General features: G+C 46.3%; 1 protein-coding gene across 2 annotated transcripts in view; it reads left to right on the top strand.

The window, feature by feature from the left end:
* Positions 1–22778, top strand: part of GTF2A1 (general transcription factor IIA subunit 1) — a 100826-nt gene extending 78048 nt beyond the window's left edge. For both annotated transcript variants that reach the window (XM_029597708.1, XM_029597709.1), the window contains exons 8-9: positions 5308–5397; positions 19154–22778. In XM_029597708.1, coding sequence (XP_029453568.1) covers positions 5308–5397; positions 19154–19261 — 198 coding nt within the window. In that variant the 3' untranslated portion in view covers positions 19262–22778. The remainder of the gene's footprint in view (positions 1–5307; positions 5398–19153) is intronic.
* Positions 22779–23777: the final 999 nt, after the last annotated feature.

The raw sequence follows: 23777 nt of genomic DNA, 5'->3' as shown, positions 1-23777 counted from the left end.
ATTATACCTAGTACCATGGGCCAGAGCCCACATGTGACCTCTTCAGTTTTATCTTCTCTCTGTCATCTCAATCTCAGGATTATTGGACCTTTCCAGGGTCCAGTGGGATGGAGTCTTTCCTGGTGGTCCATACATCCAAATTTAGCGAAGGGTGTGGATTTGAAGCATGTGGTGTAGATTCTAGTCACCATGGATGCAAGCCTGTCTGAATCGGATAAATCCAGGTTCGTGCTAAGAGGAAGCCTCTTGGACCATCAACAGGTTGGTAGATACCAGGGCAATTCAGCTAGCCTAGTACTACTTTCTACTCTTAGTGAGAGGAAGATCAGTCAGTTATTTCTGATAATGCAACTGCTGTATTCTAAGCAAACAAGCAACGGTGTACTTGGAGCCGGGGGGGTATCCAAGGAGACTAACCTGTTTCCTTGGGTTGAAGAAAATATTCTGTAAATTTCAGCAATGCACATTGCAGGTGTGGAGAATGTTCAAGCAGATTTTTTCAGCAGAAATCTTCTGGATCCAGGCAAGTGGTGCTCAGTCAAGAAGTCTTTCAGAAAATGGTGGAACAATGAGGAACTCTTTATGGATCTTTTGACAACTTGCAAGAACATCAAGGTTGACTGATTCTTTCGTCGATACAGAGTTCAGTAGCAAAGGGTTAGACACCCTAGTCCAGCCATGGCTAAGAGGATAGTTTGTGTTCACTCCTTGGCCACTGATAGGATGGACCTTAAGAAAAATAAAGGGAACATTCTCAAGTTCTGATGGCATTAGATTGGCCAGGAAGACCTTGGCATCCAAATCTAATGAGATTAAGAATTAATTACCCTATATGTTTCACATGAACTTGGTCTTCTAATTCACGGTCCCGTTATGGAGGATCCCTCTCCATTTTATCTTATGTCTTGGCTCGTAAAAGGTAACGATTATGCAGGAAAGGCTACACTTCCTCTATAATTTCTGCTCTGTAAAGGCACGTAAGAACTGAGCATCTCCTAGCTTGTTTGGGTGTGGTGTCTGTTTGAAGCGCATTGCAGAGAATGGTCCTTGGTGAGCGGATATCTAGAACATTTTGACCTTTCTTCAGTAAAGGTTGGGCTTTAAATTCTTTAAAGGTTGAAGTGGCTGCATTCACCTTTTATGGGGTAGAGCCCAAGTGATCTCAGTTGTTTCATCTGGTTGTTGCTCAGTTCCTTAGTGGAGTAAAAATGCATCTCCCCTTCAGGCCATTTGTTCCTCAGTGGGATCTTAATTTGGTTATTAAAGCTTTAGTAGCATCTCCCTTCAAATATCTGAAACATGATTCTCTTAAGGATTTTTCTTTAAAGGCAGTTTTTCTAGTCACCATTTGTTCAGCTAAGTGTATTTCTGATCTTCAGGCTCTATGATAGAGATCTTTTCCTAAAGCTTTTGTCTCTCTATTCATCCAGGCCCATCTTCCTTGCTAAAGGTAGTTTGTCTTCCACTTATCAGTTTCTCTGCCTGCCTTTTCCAGGAAAGTGTGTCAGGGCAGCAAAATGTTTTTGAGGCTTTTGGTTGTCCATCAAATTTTCAAGTATCTGGAAGTTAGGAATTAATTTCCTAAGTTGGACAGATTGTTTTATTTGGAGGACCGTGCAGAGGCAAGGTGACCTCTAAAGCTACTTTAGCGGGTGGATAAGAGAGAAAACTATTTCAGCTTATATTCTAAAGGGTCATCATGTTCCAGAACTTCTTCGAGCCCAGTTGTCTTGGCCAGAGGTGATGGCCATCCGTCCTGAGGACACTTTATAAGGCGGCCTGAAGATCTAATCATTAAGCATTACAGATTAGGTCTTCATGCTAAAGATGATGCTTTTGGGGCAGGTGTACTCTGAGTGGTCCTAACTTCCACCCTCCCAATCTAATTGGTCTTTGGTATTTCCAGTTGTCTGGACTGTTGTAGGCAGGATAAGGAGAAATTTTAAGCTTACCTGATTTCCTTTCAAGTCCTGCTACACCAGTCCAGGACCCTCCTTGGAAGTCTGGACTCTACCCGTGGTGAAGAGTTGCGCTTTTTTTTTTTTTTTTTTTCTGGTCAGTATAAAGGTCTGATGTACTTAGAAGTTTTGTAAGCTATAATTACAAAAAATGTACACTCTCTCCTGTATTTGTTCTGATGGTTTGTCCTCTATTGCTTTGAAAATGGAAGAGGTAGGTATCTCTTCTCTCTCTCTCACCCCCCCCCCCCCCCCCGGATTGTTTCTACTTTTGAATTTCTTGTTTGTAAATTGGCGGCTTTTATCATGAGAATAGTGGCTTTTTCTGTCTCCACCACATGTAAGTAGTGATGGCACAGAGAGAGTCTTTATATTCCAACTCCATCTGCTGGTAAGGAGAGGTAACTCCCATGTCTGCCGCAGCATAGCATTTCTTACATTCTGCTTTCAGCATGTTTCTTGATCGAGTTAGACCTAAATTGTGAAATTTAGATCTGAAGTGCCACTCAGTTTTGGTCCGAGTAGTTTTGTAAGTTCTGTAAGAATACGACAACTCTTCGGTTTTCTATCCATCATTGAAGAATTTTGGCTAGACGCCTTCTTGGGAGCATATACAAACTTTAGTGTAATTTATAGTTCTGTTAATCCACGTACAAACAGCCTGTATCATGCACAGGCTTCATGTATGTTGTGTGTGACAGACACTTTCCAGCTTCAGTTGCGAGCATGTCTGCGTACATAGAGTAGTGGGCATGTTTCCCAGAATCTCATGTGAACTTTTTCATTTTGATAGCTTGGTGTTCCCTATTTGTGTCACAGCAGAATCTATAGGTAGTTATGATGGAGTGGGTTTTTTTGTTTTTTACATTTTTTTCCCCCTGAGAAAATTAAAAAGATGGCATGAAATCTTAAGTGCTGATTACAGCATAAGTGTGGATAATGAGGATTCTGTGTTCTCCTTTTTCACAGTGGTTGTAGTTTTTTTGACCTTGCATTCAGATAATTTGGGGTTTGGAAAATACCTGACACAAGCAGGACTTCATCAGAGGGATTGCCATCTTAGTCTGGTGTAATCAAAAAGACAGGAGTCGAGTGGCACATGGTAGACTGACTAGTTTATTAAAGCTTGAGCCTTTGAGGACAGAGTCCATGTCATCAGATGCATGAAGTGATGTACAAGAGATGGGTAAAATAAATACAGAATACAAAAAATGGAGCAGAAGAAATTGCACTCCAAAATTTCAATATACACACATCCAAGGAAGTGCAAGAAATTAAGCAGGTCCAATTCAATTCGTAAATTCAGTAGTTTTATTTAAGGTTTTTCAAAAACTGGCAACTCCATTGCTCATCTTGTCAAAAGACAGTTCTCATTAGGGTCCCCCGACACGGACCCTGTGTTTCGCCGAACAGGCTGCGTCGGGAGGGATGACAATTTCAGTAACTAAAAATAAAGTAAAAAAAAACAAATAAACTTAATATTACTATACAAGCAAGGACCAAAGGAGAGTTACCGTAACACATTTCACCGATAGACATTCCTTGTAAATGACAGCTCAGTCTAACAATTCATATGGCAAGGAGAGTGGACGGCAGAGATGGAAGCAAACATTTAAAGAGACCGTAGGAAATATGTAAAGAGCAGAAATGGATTGAAATAGAATGGCAATATTTTGTTTAAATGCTTAATCCTCTACTGGTTGTCTATCCACTGCACTTTGTTTTTACGAATGACTGTTTCCTCCCTTGGATTGGCTAGGAATTGTGAGGAGCTGGACTCCCTCAGTGGTTTGAATTTTTGCGCCATTTCCTACGGTCTCTTTAAATGTTTGCTTCCGTCTCTGCCATCCGCTCTCCTTGCCATATGAATTGTTAGACTGAGCTGTCATTTAGAAGGAATGTCTGTCGGCAAAATGTGTTACGGTAACTCTCCCTTTGGTCCTTGCTTGTAAAGTAATATTAAGGTTATTTGTTTTTTTTTACTTTATTTTTAGTTACTGAAATTGTCATCCCTCCCGACGCAGCCTGTTCGGCAAAACACGGGGTCCGTGTTGGGATCCTAATGAGAACTGTCTTTTTGACAAGATGAGCAATGAAGCTGCTGGTTTTTGAAAAACTTTAAATCAAACTACTGAATTTACGAATTGAATAGGTATTTGATTGGGCAGTTGTCAGTAAGCTATACTATAATGCTATTAACACTGTTGCTATGTCCTGCCTAATCCAGTGCCTTCTCTGTTCTGTATATATTTTACCCATCTCTTGTACATCACGTCATGCATCTGACGAAGTGGACTCTGTCCTCCAAAGCTCATGCTTTAATAAATTAGTCTACAGGCAGGACTTCATAGTGCTTTAACATCAGCACGTGTTACTGAGCTTCTGTTTAGCAACTTGAAGCGATTCTTGGGTTCACACACTTGCGGGCCGATACAGTAAAAGTTGCGGGAGAGCGGGCGAACGCACAGGCCACTCTCCTGTGCGCGCGATTCACTAAATTAATTTATTTAAATTAGGGCCAGCGGCAAAAAGAGGCGCTAGGTACACTAGCGCGTCCCTAGCGCCTCTTTTTGGACAGGAGCGGCGGCCGTCAGCGGGTTTGACAGCCGACGCTCAATTTTGCCGGCGTCGGTGCTCAAACCCACTGACAGCCACGGGTTCGGAAACCGGACGCCGGCAAAATTGAGCATCCGGTTTTCAAGCCGCAGGTCCATTTCAATTTTTTTTTTTTTTTTAATTTAACTTTTTTTTTAACTTTGGGGGCCTCCGACTTAATATCGCCATGATATCAAGTCGGAGGGTGCACAGAAAAGCAGTTTTTACTGCTTTTCTGTGCACTTCCCCAGCGCCAGCAGAAATTAACGCCTACCTTTTGGGTAGGCGCTACATTCTTAAAGTAAAATGTGCGGCTTGGCTGCACATTTTACTTACTGTATCTCGCGGGAATACCTAATAGGGCCATCAACATGCCCTATTAGGTATTCCCGCGCGTCCAATCGCGGGTTAACAGGCCAATACAGTACAGTGCGCTCCGCCGGAGCGCACTGTACTGTATTGGCCTGTTGGTAATTAAGTTATGATCCAAGGTGGCAGGCAACCAGAATAAAATGTGACCATTGTGTTTCAACAGTGAGTAGCCATGTAGTCATCACGCTTCCAAGATTTCTGTGGCCATCCAGCAGGTGACTGATAGCAAGATGGGAAGGATGGAACTATTGGGCTCCTAACTTTCATTTGTGGATGGCCACCCACACCAGACTTCAGAGATTTATGGCAAAATCATTTCATCGTAAAAGTTCTGAATAGTGTTACTGTCCTGGGTTTATAAAACTTTCGTTGTCTCACCTAGGAGCCCCTCAACAGTGAAGATGATGTGAGTGATGAGGAAGGACAGGAGCTGTTTGACACAGAAAATGTTGTTGTGTGCCAGTATGATAAGGTAAATTAGAATGGAAGGAAGAACCACGAAGAATAAACAATTACTAGACTGTGCTAATGCCATTGTTTGTACTATAAAATGCTGCAAGGGGAGCGAATGGTGGTGGGGGGTGGGGTTGGGTCTGCTGTTGCCATTTTGAAACTGGTGCTACCATTGGGGCAGGCGCAAGTAGGCATTGCTCCTATCCCAAGATGATCTCTCCGCTTCATCTCAGGAAAGCTGTTGCCAGATCAACTTCTGGAGCTCCGGGCAATCAGGTACGCGCTCTGGGCTTTCAGAGATCGTTACCTGGTTGTCTGTTTGGATCAGGACTACTTTGTTGGACAGCCAGTGTGGTATGTCAACAAACAGGGAAGTATGGGATCATTCCTCCTATGTCAGGAAGCGGTCTGGATTTGGTCATGGGCCCTGTCCCACGGGATGGTGCTAAGGGCAATGATTCTGGCAGGTACGGAGAACGTGGTGGCAGACAGACTGAGTCGTACCTTTAGACCCCATGAGTAGTCCCTGAACCAGGAGGTAGCAAATCGGATCTTCTGCCTCTGGGGGGAGCCCAGAAGTAAATCTGTTCACATCCCCCTGTAACAGGCAGGTAACTGTTCTGCTCCTTGTACGGGACAGACAGCAAACCAGCCTTGGATGCCCTGGCTCGTCTTTGGGACAAGGGTCTTCTGTGTACGTATCCTCCAATTCCTTTATTGGCAAAGACACTCTTGAAGTTTCGCAAGGACAAGAGGACTATGATCCTCTTAGTTCCTCATTGGCCAAGACAGGTCTGGTTTCCACTCCTGTGGGAATTGACCATCCGGAAACAGATTAGTCTGGGGACTTCCCCAAATCTTATCAAACAAGCTTAGAACAGGCTGCGGCATCCCAAAATAAATAAAATAAACCTCCAGGCCCTGTCACTCACAGCTTGGATGTTGAGAGATTAATCCTGCAACAGCTTGATCTTTTTGAAGATGTCTCGGGTCCTGGTGGCGTCTAGAAAGCCTTCTACTAGAAAGTCCTCCGGACTGAAGTAGAGCAGGGTTTCCATGTAGTGTGAGCAGAAGGCCCTAGATCTGTTCTCCTGCCCCACGCAAAAACTGCTTGACCACCTTCTGCACCTCTCAGAAGCTGCCTTAAAGACCAGTTCCGTTAGGGTTCACCTGAGTGCGATTGGCACGTACCACCAGGGTATGGAAGGTGCGCCCATCTCTGTATAGCCTATAGTTATCCGTTTCATGCAGGGCCTGCTTCAATTGAAGCCTCCCCTAAGGCTTCCCACTGTGTCTTGGGACCTCAACATGGTACTAGCTCAGCTGATGAAAGTTACATTTGAGCCACTGCCCTCCTGTGAACTGAAGTACCTGACCTGGAAGGTCAGATTTTTGGTGGCGGTCACTTCAGCACGCAGGGTCAGCGAGCTTTCAGGCCTTAGTGACTTATCCACCTTATAGTAAGTTTTATTATGACAGGGTGGTCTTGCACACACACCCTAAGTTCCTGCCTAAGGTGGTGATGGACTTCCATCTTAACCAGTCTATCGTCCTGCCAACGTTTTTTCCCAGGCCCCATTCATACCAAGGTGAACAAGCACTACACAGTTTGAACTGCAAGCAAGCCTTAGCCAGGTTCTTGTGGCCTGGTTTGGCCTCTGTTGGAAACAGGATGCTGGGCTTGATGGACCCTTGGTCTGACCCAGCATGGCAATTTTTTATGTTCTATCTGGAGAGGACAGAAGCCCATAGACCAGCGGTTCTCAACCTATGGGTCGCGACCCCGGCGGGGGTCGAACGCCCAAAACGCAGGGGTCGCGCGCTCCCGGTCTCTCCCGCTGCCGTTGCCGCCGGGCTGTCAGCACGTTCAAGCCCAGCGGGAACGGCAGCGGCGCTAGAAGAAGCTCTGCACCCGCGGCTGGGCCTTTTCTTCTTCCTGCGCCTGCCCCTCCCGTGACCCGGAACAGGAAGTGAATCGTGGTGCGCGGGAAGGAGAGAGAGCCGCGCGAAAAAGTAGCAGCGGCGGCGGCTGCAGCATCGGCCCCCGATCAGTTGAAGCAGCCGGTAATGGAGAAAGGAGAGAGCAGCACGAGCCTCCCGCGGCCGATGGGATTCTTCTTTCTTGGCCAGTGGAGGCTGCTGCAGCTCCCATTTGTGCTCGGGGGAGAAGAGGAAGTGAGTGAGAGAAAGAGAGAGAAGCAGCCAGCCAGCCTGTGTGTGATTGACTGGTCAGAGAGCTGATGTGTGTGTGTGTGTGTATGTGAGAGACAATGAAAGTGATTGCTCAGGGAGATGACTGATGTGTATGTGAGAGTGTGAGACATCAGTCAGGGAGGTGACTGATGTGTGTGTGTGAGAGAGAGAAAAAGCATGGAAGGGAGAAGTCTGGGTATGTGAGAAAGCATGGGCGTAAGAAGCCTGGTGTTGTGGGGGTGAAAGAAAGCATGGGAGTGAGAAACCAGGGTGAGTGTGCATGCATGAGAGAGAGAGACTGCTTGGTAAGGTGATGGTGTGTGTGAGAGAAAAAGACTGGTGTGTGTGTGTGAATGAGAGAAAATGTGATTCAGGGAATGAGAAGCCTGTGCACGTGGAAAGTGAGCATGGAAATGAGAGAGACTGGTGTGTGTGTAACAGAGAGAAAGTGATTATGGGAATGAGAAGCCTGTGCATGTGGAGAGAACAAGCATGGGAGTGAGAGACTGGTGAGTGAGTGTGTGTGTGTGAGAGAGAGAGAGAGACAGAGAAAGTGATTATGAGAGTGAGAAGCCCATATATGTAAGTAGAACACGGGAGTGGGAAGCCTGTGTGTGTGTGTGTATGGCATGAGATAAACTGTTCAGGAAGGTGACTGGTGTGTGTGTGTGTGAGAAAGTGATTATGAGAGTGAGAAGCCCGTATATGTAAGTAGAACACGGGAGTGGGAAGCCTGTGTGTGTGTGTGTGTGTATGGCATGAGAGAAACTGTTCAGGAAGGTGACTGGTGTGTGTGTGCCAAAGACTGTTTGGGAGATGATTGGTGTGTGAGAGACAGAAACTGGTCATGGGGGCATGACTGGTATGGTGTGTGTGTGTGAGAGACATGGGCACTAAGGAAGAGGACCATAAGTATAGAGCTTAGCTTCTACTGCTGCTTCTGGTGAGTGCCACGGCCTGCAGGGAAGGGGAGTAGGAGAGCTGCTGGAGGGGGTAAGTAAAGGTGGCTTTTTAAGTTTATTTTTCTTGACTGCCATTTTAATTGTGTGATGTCTGCTTTTTTGAAATATTTTATTGGTGTTTGGAGAATGTTTAATAGTTTTTATGCGTTTTTAATTGTTGGATGTTCATAGCTGTTTTGAAACATTTATTCTGCTTATTAGTATAGTTTTACAATTATTTCTGTGTGGGGATCTATAGCTGCTTGCTAGTTCTGTTTTCCTAATAAGAGGTGTATTGGTTTTTAGGACCTGATTTAATATTTGTAGTGTTGCCTTTTCATAGATAGGGTTGCTCCTGTTTGAGTGTATTCCATAATACAGGTGTAACTGTGTGCGGATTAGTTTATGTGCATTACTACAGATCCTGGGAGTATGTTAGGTCGGTTCTGTGTCTGTTACCGAGATGAGATATTTTGCTAGCGTTTGTATCGGTCTTATTTGTTGTGTTTTCTCAGAGGACATGCATTGGTGGTAAACTGCTGTCTTTTCATAAGTAGGGCTATTGAGCCTGGAAATAGAAGGAGTTTGAGTTGCTGTTACTGAGATGTCACTAGAACCAGAATATCTTTTTTGTAGGGTGAGTTGTATGGGGAATGTCATAATTCTGCTTTACATCCATTATTGTGGGTCAGGGGGGTTCCTGTGGATACAAACTACTTTTACATCTAGCCCCGTGACGATCATGGGTCAGTGTGCCATGCATGTGAGAACCTATGGTGAGTTGAGTTACATTCACATTATAAATGTCATAATTAAATGATAAGTGTGCACTAAAATCCAACCCCATCCATAACCCCGCCCCCATATGACCAAAGCCCCGCCCTCACCCCACCCTCACGGGGCGAGGGCGGGGCGAGGGGTCACCGCAACATGAGGAACTGTATTGCGGGGTCACGGCATTAGAAAGGTTGAGAACCACTGCCATAGACAGTCCACCCAACTTTTTTTCTTTTCATAGCAATAATTTGGGAGTTGCCTTTGCCAAACAGACACTATCCGATTGGCTAGCAGATTGCATCTCTTTCTGTTATGACCAGATGAGACTGCATCTTGAGGGTCCTGTCAAGGCTCATTCTGTCAGTGCCATGGGTAATATCTGTGGCCCACTTGCGAGCAGTTCCCGTTGAGATCTGCAAGGCTGTGACATGGCGTTCTCTGCACACATTCGCATCTCACTATTGTTTGGATAGGGATGGCCGATATGACAGTAGGTTTGGCCAGTCTGTCCTTCTGAATCTCTTTGAGGTGTAGAACCCAGCTCTCCCTGCCTTGGGCCCATTGTTTGGGTTCAGGCCATCTCCCCCTCTGATACCAACAGCACTGTTGTAACCGTTGGCACCTAGTTGGTGTCTGGTTCCTTTTTTGATGGGAGCAGCCTGTAGCTAGGGGATTCACCATGTGCGAGGACTACCATCCACTTGTCCTCTGAGAAAGCAGAGTTTGCTTACCTGTAACAGGACAGCAAGATGTTAGTCCCCACAAAATCTGCCTGCCACCCCGCAGAATTGGGTTTCCTTTATTTTGTTTTTTAAATCTGATTTTGTTATAAGACTGAAGAAGGGGCCCTACGTGGACACATGGTGTAGGGCATGCTGGGCATGCTCAATAAGCCAACCAAATCAGTTCTCTTTGCTGGGATCCATCTGATGTTATCCATGTGTGAGGACTAACATCCTACTGTCCTCTGAGACCACCTGTTACAGTTAAGCAACTCTGCTTCCTCCTAGGACAAGCAGGATGGTAGTCCTCACATGTGGGTGACATCATCCGATGGAGTCTGGCATGGAAAACTTTTGTCAAAGTTTCTAGAAGCTTTGACCAGACTGAGCATGCCCAGCATACCGCTATCGGCGCATCCGTGCAAGATCCCCCCTTCAGTCTCTTCTTTTCCGTGGTGCAGTTGCTCGCAGTTCGTGGAGCTCTTCTATTTTCTTATTTTTCTTGACAGTATCGGGTCTTTTTCCTGATTTTTTTCCTTGTCGGGTCCCTCTTCATAGTCAGTGATTCCTCTGTGTGGTAGATTATTGCCTTTTTTTTCACTTTTGCGGTGGATTCCCGACTTTTTGCCTCAGTGACCACTGGTCATCAACCACACGCCGATTTTTTTCTCATGTGCCCGCAGACCATGTCCATCATGATCCGCATGAGATTTGCATCCTCTGCCTGGAGGCCTCGCACGACATCCATGGGTGTCATCTGTGTGAGCAGATGACTCCCAAAGGCCATCATGCACGCCTCGATAAGATGGAGAAGCCTTTCAGCTCTGCAAAGTCTGCTCCTTCTATTCCTGCGTCGGAACCCTCGACGCCGAGAGGTTGCAGGGAGCCTCTCGATACGCTCCCTCTTGCCATTCCTCTCACCACTTCAAGGATCGCGGGGTCTTCCACCTCTTCGGCACCAGGGAAAGACCGGGCCGAGCACTGTGAGAGATCCCACAAGCATCGCCACCGGCTACCATCAACGCACGGCTCCAGATCAAGTGCGGCACCGGTGGCTGCTGTGCTGCCACTGAAGCGACACCGGCCATCAGAGACCCCCATCCTCCGATGCCCCTGGGAATCCTAGGCATTCCCCACCGATATCGGTGCCAGGCACCGTACCACCTCGGAGACCTGAGGGAGAGCTGGTGCTGCCTCGTCCCCCTCCTCAGTCCTAGCCACATCAGACTTTCAGGAGGAGCTGAACCGCAGGGTGCAGTCCGCAGTGTACAAAGCACTTCAGAGCATTGAGCTGCCAGTGCCACCAGCCCCCATACCAGTGCCCGAGCCTCCGCCATCAATTTTAGCACCTCTGCTGGAGCACCTGGATGTCCTTTTAGGTGCCCTATCGATGCAATCGATACCCGAGGGGCCTTTGGTTCCCCAGCAGCCACGAATGCCCCCCACCGGAGAGATCCCGATCCTCAGGTATTCTGAGGAGGAAGATAAGGCCGGTACCGTGTTCCCAAGACCATGGTTCCCCATACCCTTGCCGTTCCTGTGGCCTCGATGGCCAGGGGAACTGTCTATTCCCACTGTGCCCTCGAGGCCTCCGAAGCCATCGGAGCCCAAGGCTGATGCCCCTCACAGGCCTCGCCTGTGAGGGGCATCAGCCTCCTCCAATGAGGAGGAAAGGCCTTATGACCCTTGGAGAGATGATTCCATGGAGTCGTCCTCCGATTATTTGGACGACCTCCCTCTTGGAGCCCTCCCTGCCAGAGGAGTGGCGTCAGTCACCCCCTGAGAATCTGCGGGGTTTGTTAGGGCCATGGCTGAAGCCATTCCCTTCCAACTGCTTACAGAGGAGGATGCGTGACATAAATGTGATTTCCACTCACTTAAAATTCATGACTTTCAATTCAATGCCAAAGCTCTTTTCTCATATGTATCTGACCTTACCAAAACCTTCACCCCCACCCTTATCAGACTGACTCCAAAAGCAAATGTGATGACCTTGCCCAGTTCTTCAATAACAAAATCTCTAAGCTAATGGTAAATTTTCCCTCTCACACATCCTATTCTAACCCCCTCCCAAAACACACTAGCACCTGCCTAGACTGCCTCGAGACTACTTCAACATCTGAAATAGAATCTCTTTTAAAGAAAATTAAACCGGCCTCACATCCAACTGATGCCATCCCCCACTAAATCCCTTTTAACTATCCCCAACATAATAGCCAAACCCCTAGCAGAGATCATCAATTGTTCCCTCTCGCTCGGTAATGTCCCCAACACATTAAAACAAGCCATTGTCAAACCCATCCTAAAGAAACCTAATCTCGACCCCTCTGAACTCTCCAACTTTCGGCCAATCTCTAACCTCCCTTTCCTAGCCAAACTCTTGGAAAATGTTGTCAACACCCGACTCTCCGAACACTTAGAGAAACATAAAATTCTATTCCCATCTCAATTTGGCTTCCGTAAATTCTTCAGTACTGAAACACTGCTTATCTCACTCACAGACACCCTTCTCACAGGTATTGATAATGGGCCCTCTTACCTCCTAGCCATGCTAGACATCTCGTCTGCATTCGACACCATCAGCCACAAAATTCTGTTAAACCAACTCACTAATATTGGCATAACAGGAACTGCACTCCGCTGGTTTGAATCCTACCTTGATAACAGACACTACAAGGTCAAAGTAGGCAACAGTGAATCCGAAGCTATCAACCTAGCTCGAGGTGTACCCCAAAAGCTCCTCGCTATCCTCTACTCTCTTTAATATTTACATGTTACCCCTTTGCCAACTCCTATGTGACCTAGGTCTTACTCATTTCATTTATGTGGACGACGTCCAAATACTTATCCCCATCACAGACTCCTTCTCCAAATCATTGAAGTGAGACAGCTATCCCAGATCTTTAATCAACCATCTCCTTACAAATCTAAATCTTGCTCTTAATACCGCTAAAACTGACTTCCTCATCATATCACTTAACCTGACTATCAATACCTCCCCATTCATCACCCCCACACCCCTCACTACACCCATCTCTCAAAATGTACGAAATCTAGGCGTTATCATAGACAACCAATTGAATTTAAAAAAAAATTCATAAACTCTACCATGAAAGATTATTACAAACTACATGTCCTAAAAAAACTAAGACCTCTCCTTCATTTCAATGACTTCCGTTCTGTCCTTCAGGCCTTAATATTCTCCAAAATAGACTACTGTAACTCGCTCCTTCTAGGCCTCCCTGCCTCTACCATGAAACCCTTTCAAATGTTACAAAATGCCACTGCCAGAATCCTCAGTAACACACGCAGAAAGGATCACATCACACCTATCCTAAGAGACCTCCACTGGCTCCCTATCTCCTTCATAATTCTCTATAAGAGCCACACTATTATTCACAAGACCCTATACAACCAAAATGTTCACTGGCTAAACGACTCCCTCCACTTCCATTTCTCAATCAGACCCACTAGATCTGCCTACAAAGGAACCTTACATATACCCTCCCCTAAACTTAAGCATCTTTCATCCACAAGAGAACAAGCACTATCTATTGCAGGACTCTCAAACTGGAACTCTATGCCTCCTGATCTCCGCTTGGAACCTTGTACCCAAAAATTAAAAAAAACAAACTAAAAACCTTGCTCTTCAAACAGGCATTTACTTCTCTACCTCATTGTATTCGCCCCTCCCCTTACAGTGCCTTTTCACACTCTTAATACCCTATATTCCTCCCTATTGCTCATCCCTTCCGACAGTAACCTACCGATCCCTTGCTTAAGCCTTTGCATACACGGTTTATTTATTAACTTCGTTGAATATTAAACTTGTTAAATTGTTTTATTCCTCCTTTGAAAATTTGTAATCCATTCGCATATTCCCATTTTTGTTTATTTTTATATTACCAGCTGTTATATGTAAACGTTCGTTCGTTATCTTAACATACCTGTTCCATGTAAACCGATGTGATGTGTATACGAACGTCGGTATAAATAAGATGCTGGAAGTACTGCAGTTTGTCAGCGCTCCAAAGGAGATCGTGGCAGTTCCCATCCACGACATCTTCAAGGACCACCTCCTCTGGATGTGGGAGCATCCTATCTCGATCTCCCCTGTCAACAGGCTGATGCCACCTATTTGGTGCAGCAAGCCATGGGATTTGAGAAACGACACCTCCCCCACCTGTCAGTGGTCATGGAGTCTGCTCTGAAGAAGGCCTGGCACTCCTGCACACACATCTGCCCCCTCCCCAGGGTGAGAGCATAGGGAGCTGTATGCTTTGGGCAGGAAGGTCTTCCATGGTACTATGCTGGTCACACATTTTTCCGCCTACCAGCTATACATGACCCAGTACAACCGGAACCTCTGGAAACGGGTCCAGGACCTCACAGAGGGTTTGCCCCAATAGCAGCAAGAGGCGCACTCTGCCATCATCCTACTGGGTCTAGAAGCTGGCAAACATGCGGTGCATTCTACCTACCGTATGATGTCTTTGAGACATCCCGCAGTGGGCATAGGTGCCCGGAGAATGGCCTGGCTCAGAGTTTCTGACCTCTGTCCAGACGTGCAGGAAAGGCTTGCTGGCCGCCCCTGCACAGGTGAAAATCTCTTTGGAGATAAGGTCCGGGATGCGGTAGCGCAATTGAAGGACCACCATGACACCTTTCAGCAGCTTTCCACCAGTGCTTCCGATGCCCTGTACTCTGCCAGGAAATCCTCCAGGCCGGAACCCCCGGAAGCCCTTCTACAGGTGATGGAAGTATTATCCTCCGGCCTCCCAGGCTCATCTGCCTCGCACTAGCTTCAGGGGCTGCCCTCGCCAGCAGCGAGGGCCTAGGCCCTAGCTGGTGTCCCAGCAAGCCCCGGCTATGGGCTTTTGACTGGTGGCGAGAGAACGAAAGTCAGTTGAGTGTATCCCTGCCACCGGATCCCCCAGTAGGAGGCAGGCTCCTCTGCTTTGCCCATCGCTGGGAGGATGTTATGTTGGACCGTTGGGGGTATCGTCTCAACTTCAGTCGGCTCCCAAGGACCTCTCCCCCCATGTCCATCGTGGGTTTCGTCTGCCCAGCAGCTCATGCTTCAAACGGAACTCTCCGTCCTTCTCACAGCAGGCACGGTAGAGCCGGTCCCTTGCCCCCAGCAGGGCTGGGGGTTCTATTCGAGGTACTTCCTCATTCCAAAAAGGAATGGTGGCTTGCGCCCCATCCTCAACCTCAGGGTCTTGAACAAGTTTCTTGCAAGAGAAAAGTTCAAGATGATCTCTCTGGGCACGCTGATTCCCCTCCTCAAGAGACTGGCTTTGCTCCCTTGACCTCAAGGAGGCTTACGTGCACATAGCCATTTTCCCCGACCACAGAAAGTATCTCTGCTTTGTGGTGGGGACCGCCTTTTACTAGTACAGGGTGCTGCCTTTTGGGTTGGCCTCAGCCCCCCACATCTTCACCAAATGCCTGGCGGTGGTGGCAGCCTATCTCAGACATCAGGCAATGCATGTTTCCCGTACCTAGGTGACTGGTTGGTCGAGCAATTCCTGCGCAGGGGCCTTGAGCGCCCTAGCCCTGACAATGCAGAAGCTGCAAGCCTTGGGGTTTGTTATCAACTACCCCAAGTCTCACTTCTGCTAGTCTCCTCAGCTGGACTTCATAGGGGCCAGGCTGGACACGGCATTGGCAAAAGCGTTTCTACCCTGGGATCGGGCCCTCACCTCGCTGGCAGCCCTTGTCCGCAACAGCCGACAGGTGTTTGCCCGCCTTCTGCTCAGTCTGTGCATGCAGAGGTCTCAATGGACTTTGCGATCACAATGGCGGCAGGCCTCCCAGGACCTCGGGACTCGCGTCAGTGTCACAGAATCTCTGCGGGTATCTCTGTCCTGGTGGGAAAACCTCTCCAACTTGGAGAGGGGATTCCCCTTCCAAACTGCTCCGCCTCAGGTGATCCTCACCACAGGCGCCTCTCCTCAGGGCTGGGGAGCCCATGTGGATGGCATCCACATGCAGGGTCTCTGGACCACTTCTGAAGCCCACTGTCAGATAAACTTCCTGGAGCTTCGGGCGATCCGTTATGCCTTGTGGGTGTTCAGAGACTGGTGATTTTGCAAGGAAGTCCTGATCCGGACAGACAACCAAGTAGCGATGTGGTATATCAACAAGCAGGGAGGCATGGGCTTGTCCCTCCTGTTACGAGGCGGTGCAAGTGTGGACCTGGGTTCTCTTACAGGGGATGTCACTGCGAGCGACATACCTGCTGGGACATCTAAACGTGCTGGCGGACTGCTTGAGTCACTCCTTCCAGCCACACGAGTGGTCCCTCCACCCGGTGGTAGCAGCCGAGCTATTTCGCCGGTGGGATATGCCGGATGTGGACCTTTTTGCCTCCCCTCACAACTACAAGGTGAGCAGGTCCTGCTCCCTCTGGCCAGAGGTGAACATCCGACCTGCGATGCCTTCTCCCTCCACTGGGGGAGGGACCAGCTGTATGCATACCCTCCTCTACCGTTCCTCTTGAAGATACTGCTGAAGCTTCTAAAGGGCAGAGGGACCATGATCCTTGTGGTGCCCTTTTGGCTCCGACAAATCTGGTTCCCGCTTCTGCAGGACCTGTTGGTGCGGGCCCCCATCCGGCTGGAGACTGCGCCCGATCTCATCTCCGCTGGATCAGGGCGCCCTGAGCCATCTGAACTTCCGGCGCTGGCTCTGATGTTGAGCGCATAGTTCTTCAGTCCTTGGCGCTCTCAGACTGTGTCTCCCAGGTACTAGTGGCATCTCAGAAGCCTTCCACTAGGAAGTCCTACAGCTTGAAGTGGAAAAGATTTTCCATCTGGTGTGCAGGGCATGACTTGGATCTTTTCTCATGTCCCCTTTCCCAGCTGTTGGACTACCTGTGGCACCTCTCCAAGCCTGGGCTCCAAACCAGCTCAGTCAGGGTTCACCTTAGCGCTGTCAGAGCGTACCATCGGGGTCACATGCAAGCCTGTTTCGGTTCAGCCTTTAGTAGGCAGTTTCATGCGGGGCCTCCTCCAGCTGAAGCCCCCTCTTCAGCCTCCTGTTGCATCCTGGGACCTCAACATTGTCCTGGCATGGCTCGTGCGTCCTCCCTTTGAGCTGCTGCGTTTCTGCAACATGAAGTTCCTCACCTGAAAAGTTATATTCCTGGTGGCAATTACTTCAGCTCACAGGGTCAGTGAGCTTCAGGCCTTGATTTCGTACCCGCCGTACACAAGGCTCTTTTTTCACAATCGTGTGGTCTTGCGTGTGCACCCTAAGTTTCTGCCCAAGGTCGTATCTGATTTCCATTCAATCAGTTCATCGTTTTACCCACCTTCTTTCTGAGGCCTCATTCCCACCCAGGGGAATGGGTTCTTCATACGTTGGACTGCAAGAGGGCCTTGGCTTTCTATTTAGATCGCACAGCCGGCGATAGGCAGTCCACTATTTATTTATTTATTTTTAATTTTTATATACCGATGTTCCTGTAAAGAATACATATCGCACCGGTTTACAAGGAACTGAACAGTCGCCTCCAGGGCGGAAATACATTAAAACAGTCGCCTCAAGGCAGAATACATTAACACAAGTATACAGGAAAACTATTAAAAGAGAAACTTTCATAAACTCAATTAAATGTAACTGTGAACCATAAATCAGGAACCATAAATCAGGAACAAATGTACAGAGGTAGGTATATCGTCTGTCGCTTCACCAGATTTTAGCTCTCAGGGAAAGCTTGAGTGAATAGCCAAGTCTTTAGCTTCTTTTTGAATGTCGGAAGGCATGGTTCTTGGCGGAGGTCCGGTGGGAGCAGGTTCCAAAGATGGGGACTTGCAGTGGACAGAGCTCGTTTCCTCAATGAGGTTTTTGTTGGCTGGGTGTGAAGCATGTTCTGGTATGCACTTCTGATCGGTCTATTGGAGACGTGTTGCTGTAGTTGGAAGGATAGGTTGAGGGGGGAGATGTTGTGAAGAGCCTTGTGAATCATCATGAGGGATTTAAATTGTATCCTAAATTTTATGGGCAGCCAGTGAAGATTTTGGAGGATAGGGGTGATGTGATCCCATTTTTTGGTGTTAGTGAGAATTCTGGCTGTCGCGTTCTGGACCATCTGAAGTGGTTTGATGGTGTTGGCTGGCAAGCCCAGGAGGAGTGAGTTGCAATAGTCCAGTTTAGGGAGGCTGACACTAGGGACAATAGTCCAGTTTAGGGAGGCTGACACTAGGCTCTTTGTGTCCTTTGATACCAACAGGCTGGGAGTGGCAGTGGGTAAGCAGGCCTTATCTAACTGGTTGATGGATTGCATTGCCTTCTGCTATGCGCAGGCAGGCCTTCCGCTAGCTGGCAGAGTAAAGGCTCACTTTGTGCGGGCTATGGTGACGTCAGTGGCTCATTTGCGTGTAGTCACCGTCGTCAAAATCTGCCGAGCCGCAACCTGGAGTTCTCTTCACATGTTTGCGGCTCACTACTGTTTGGACAAGGATGGGCGTCAGGGCTGTGCCTTCGGTCAATCCGTCCTGCGCAACCTGTTCCAGACCTGAACCCAACTCTTCTTCATACTTCTTGTGGGAACCAGACAGTCCCCTAGTGACCCACAACGCCGCAGTTGTTGTGCCCATTGGTACCTTGTTCCACCGCTGTTGGTCTCTTCTGTTAGCAGGGACAGTCTGGAGCTTGGCACTCACCCACGCGTGAGGGCTACCATCCTGCTTGTCCTAAGAATGCAGTTGCTTACCTGTAACAGGTGTTCTCCTAGGACAGCAGGATGGTAGTCCTCAGGAATCCCACCCGCCTCCCCATGGAGTTGGGTTCTCCCTCTGGTTTGTTTTATTTTTTTTGCTCATATTTTTCTATATTACAAGACTGAAGGGGGACCTCGCATGGACGCGTGGACAGCGGCAGGCTGGGCATGCTCAATGTGCTGGTCAAAGCTTCTAGAAACTTTGACAAAAGTTTTCCGTGCCGGGCTCTATCTGATGTCACCCACATGTGAGGACTAACCTCCTGCTGTCCTAGGAGAACACCTGTTACAGGTGAGCAACTCTGCTTTCCATAGGATGCTTGACTACCGTAAGCTTTCTCACTGTTTCTGATTTGCTGATTTTCTTACATGCTGAATAAATATAACACTTTTTTCTTTTTCTTTTTTTTAAAGATACACAGAAGTAAAAATAAATGGAAGTTTCACCTCAAAGACGGTATCATGAACCTAAATGGAAGGGATTATGTGTTTTCCAAAGCTATTGGTGATGCAGAATGGTGAAATCTTTTTATTAATTAAAAAAAACATTGTAAAAAAAAAAATCAAGAAAAATTACAAGAAAACTCATCTAAATAAAATCAATACAAAAATAAAAGATAAAGCAGGACAGGATGAAGACACGGACGCGTTCCAACTTCTATTTTATTTTTTAGAATCTGTGCGTTGCAGAACTGTGGAGTCTGAGAAGCTAAGACTACTGGAACAAATGGCAGAATGTGAAAATCCTAGGCTCTGCTTTGAAACGGGAAGGACACAAAGGACAACAGCTTGCAGTGTTGGGGGAGGGTGGGGAGGGTAAGTGGTTGCCATTGCTCCACATACATGTAATTACAGCTGGTAACACAAAAGCATGTGCTGCTTTCTACTGCCACACTCTCTCGTCCATGTGCCTCGTCTTGGATGAGCCAGCAGCAAGCTGACAAAGGACTTCCTTGGGATGGCTGGGAAGAGTGGAACAAAGCTTTTTCCCCTGGCTTTTCATACAAAATCTGGAAACGTTTTGTAGGAGGCTGGCAATCTGAGTTCTGAATGGTTTTAATTTTAAAGATGACTATTTATAATGGTGTTAGACCCCCGATTACATTTGTACCTCCCTTCTTGATGGAGCTGCTTGGGCACATGATGGAGAAACAATCATGTTGTAAGCTGGCTTTTGAGTAAGCATTAGAAATGAGCAATGTTTTCATCTACCCTAGGTTATCTGCAGTCGCTCTCCTGATTGGGTGTTCTTTAAGGCTTTTTGCATTTGCTACTTGGTGGACGACCAGGTTACCTTTACTTACCTCTTCCTCTGTCTCTGATCTCCATTATAGTTCTGTGGTCAAAATCAAAATTCCAGGTGCCAGGAAATACTCTTGGGACGTATTTGTATCCTGTTTCTCTTCACCTTCCGTGGTTTTCATACACTTAAACTACAGTGTGTCGTCGGCACCTGTGATACCGCCCATCTTTGGGAAGGGGGGGTTTTAGCGGCGCATTGTTAAAATTTGGAAGATGTGATTTAGCTCGGGGAGGGGGGGGGGGTTGAGTGAAGGAGCTGGAGGTCCTGGACAGAGGTTGCTTTTGTTGTTGCTGACTCTTGAAGAGGATTCCTCCTGGGACAGCAGTACCTTTGTAGTAGTAAACTGTGTAACACCTCACAGGATGGGAAGTAACTCTGCTCAGTAATCACTGAGTTGAAGCTTTGTGTTGATGAGATGGGGGAGAGGATTCTGGAAGGGTATTACTGTTATATGTTTCGTGATATATTCTGTAAAAGCTTGCTTCAGGCGGGACAGCAGTCTGCAAACATTACTAATGTGCATGTGGCTTTTTAAAACTTTTTTTTTTTTTTTTTAAATCAGCTCTGTTAAAATTATTGATGTATTCAAAGAGACTCTAAACCCGTTGGCCGTTGCTAGAATGGGAGGAGAAGGGCTACAGTCTGCATATCTGGTTATCACCTATTCTGTGTTGCTTCTGTGTATGAAACTGAGGTTCATGCAAATTTAAACAAGTCTTGGACTTAAATTATTGGAAAGTTCTGGCATCCGTTCTGCTGCCTCAGTACCTAAAGGTGTAATGCCCAAGTACATCAAGTTAGCTTGTGGGGAAAAATATTCTCCAGCCGGCACTGTGTGCTGGTGCTTCGGATTTTCTCTAGGGGTCGTCAGGAGCTCAGCAATTTATTGCCATTTTTCAGACTCTGCCAATGGAAATTCAAGCACAAGGGGTTGAATTTAACTGAGAAAAGCCATTGGCCAGTAATTGAACGTTACTAGGGTTGTGTTCCCCTACCATGTGTGGAGCAAACCTGACATTTTTGTGACCTGAATATAAACGCCCTTGCAACATACTAGGTGAGTTACAGTAAAACATATTTCAAAATAAAATATAATCATTAAATTAACCAAATAACTTAACTTAAAACCCAATATAAGTAAACACTCCTTACATTATATAAACCAGACAGGGAGCTTGGAAAGAGTTTTATATCCTCTCTCCCCTTCAAAATCCCTTCCCCCCACAAGTTCCCAAAAGTATGGATACCTTCCTCCAAGAACTAAATGATGTCTCTAATCAACAAGATCTACCCTTCCTGTGACAAAGCCTGGGTTTATTGGATTCAGGCCCAACCTTCAGCTTACTCCCCCATAACACTCCATAAAATGCTGTGATCTCCTTTCCTAATCTCAGAAAGTTAAACTCCTCCCAGGTTTCCTTAGGTATTGAATTCCAAAGAATGGGCCCATAAAAAGCTAAGCCTGCCCTCGTGTGCTAGATGTGATTCCAGAAGGCGGCAGGATATTTATCAATCCTTTCTGAGATCATCTTAAGACCAAAAATTACAAATGAGGCTTATGAAACCTTCTAAATACTGTTTCTGCTGCAAAGGTTGAGAAACAATTTCTCAAAGCCACAGCTCATCTTGGTCTCTGATTAGATATACAGCAGTCTTGCTAGACTTGTTGGAAAAGCATTTCTCTTCTAAAATGCAAAACTTACATTGCTAGACAGGACAATACTGTTGCCACTGCAGTTCTGCTAGCAACAGGAGAGTATTCTGGAGAGCATGCCTGAATAAATAATTTTGTGGCTTGCCGGAGCGTGACCATGTATCCCAGCAGTTTTAAGATCAAATAAATACAATTCTCAAGAAATGCAATGTTATCCAGTCGAATTGTAAGAACAAATGTCACTTCAAGCCATTGTTACAGAAACTTGTTTTTTAACCACTTTCCTGGAGAGAAGAAAGCTTATGGTATGACTGTATGTGTGTCTCTCTCTCTCTCTCTCTCTGTGTTATATTTGTGTTTAGTTTCCTACCCACACCAAATTTTCAGCATGTCGAGGGGAGGGGGTGTTTTAAATTTTTTTTTTTTTTTTTTGTTGAATTCATATATAGATGTGTTCTGCAGCGTAGGCTTCATTAGTTCTAAGTGGAATTTATTATTGATATTTAAGCATAATTATATTGGATTATTATCAGAATCTGAATGTCAGCGAATACATTTTTTTTTCAATGTCTTTGTACTCTCTTAGGAGCTTTGTGATAAGTAGTATTCTATTCAGTATGTGACCCAGTGGAGCTCACAGCAAGAGTTGTGAAGCTTGTAATTAAATCTCTTGCAGCTGAAAGGTAACCAAGCGCTTTGACTGTCGGTTTTTTGCATTTTTGGTGCAGTTTGAAGATGACTGCAAATTTGTTGCTAGTTCATATCCCTTGTGAGGAACAGTCAACCAATTTGTATAGAAATCAATTAAAGTGGCAGTGGATAAGCGGGCTAAGTACTTGTTGCTAGAGATGTTGTCTTAAAGCTCCAATGCCTTCCTCAGATGTGTAGATGAATAAATTATGTGTAAAATCCCTTCTGCATCTCTTTAATAATATTTATGAATTGTGAAGGACCATCATATTTGAGACCAATAATTCTACACTTGTTGGTTTTAATGTGATAATCATCAATCTGGTGAATTTCACTATTAATGTCCAGTTCTTTTGTTGAAAATTTTAAACAATTGCAACCAAAAAATACTTTAAAAAAACACCACCTTAGTGTACTTAAATGAGGTCTTAGAATCAGCGCCTCCATTCCTCACGCCCTGATATTAGTCGACTTGACCACCTGTCTCGGCCTGGCAAGGCCCTGTGTTTCAAAACTATCTGCTTCAGGGGGCCGCTTCGTGTAACGACTGCAGGCGTGCTCTCGGTGTCACACTTCTCCGGCCATCTTGATTCAGCAACTCAGCCTTTTCTAGGGTGCAAAACACATCACATGATTGCAACAAAAACCAGCTGACCGACCAGTGCTAGATCCCAATACACCACTCCAATTCTTCATTTAGTCCTCGAGGAATAATAGAATTTAATGTGAAGATCCCAAACTGTGTGCGCACATTTTAATTTCTGGATAAGGTTACCACCACGCAGCCCATAGGAGACCCAGTTTCAGTACAATGGGCTTGAGGAATGGCGACATTGATTCTACAGCCTCAGTTAAGTACACCAGGGTGGTGTTTTGATAAAAGTATTTAATTGTAATTGTTTGACATCTTAATAGTGGAACTCATTGGACTGATGATTACCACATCAAAAGCAACAAGTGTAGAATTGTTGGTCTCGGATGTGATGGTCCTTCACAATTCATATCTATATTAAAGACGCAGTAGGGTTTTTATACTTGTATCTGTACCTAGCCCAGCGGTCTTGTCTGTGATTTGCTGACAGGGTCGGTGATTACATAAAATAATTCAGACTTGTCTGTGACGGTAATAAAGATAGCAAACCTTTAACACCAGTCTCCTCCCTAATTATGCAATGCAAGCTCCTGTTGACTCAGACTGCCCAAGCACTTGGACTAGATTGCTGAGCCTCAATCAACACATTGGGCCTTAAACGTAAGCAGAAGGAAGTGGTAGGGATGTGGATAGTTTGTGTTATATGATGCAAGAGAACAGCCGCTTACTCCATTCCGGTTAGACCCGTGCGTTTGGTCAGGATAAGATTGTCGAGTACCGATCCAGCACGTGGCTTTTC

This window comes from Rhinatrema bivittatum, chromosome 4, assembly GCF_901001135.1.
Source record: "Rhinatrema bivittatum chromosome 4, aRhiBiv1.1, whole genome shotgun sequence".
NCBI lineage: Eukaryota > Metazoa > Chordata > Amphibia > Gymnophiona > Rhinatrematidae > Rhinatrema > Rhinatrema bivittatum.
This window is presented reverse-complemented; position numbering and strand designations above follow the sequence as displayed.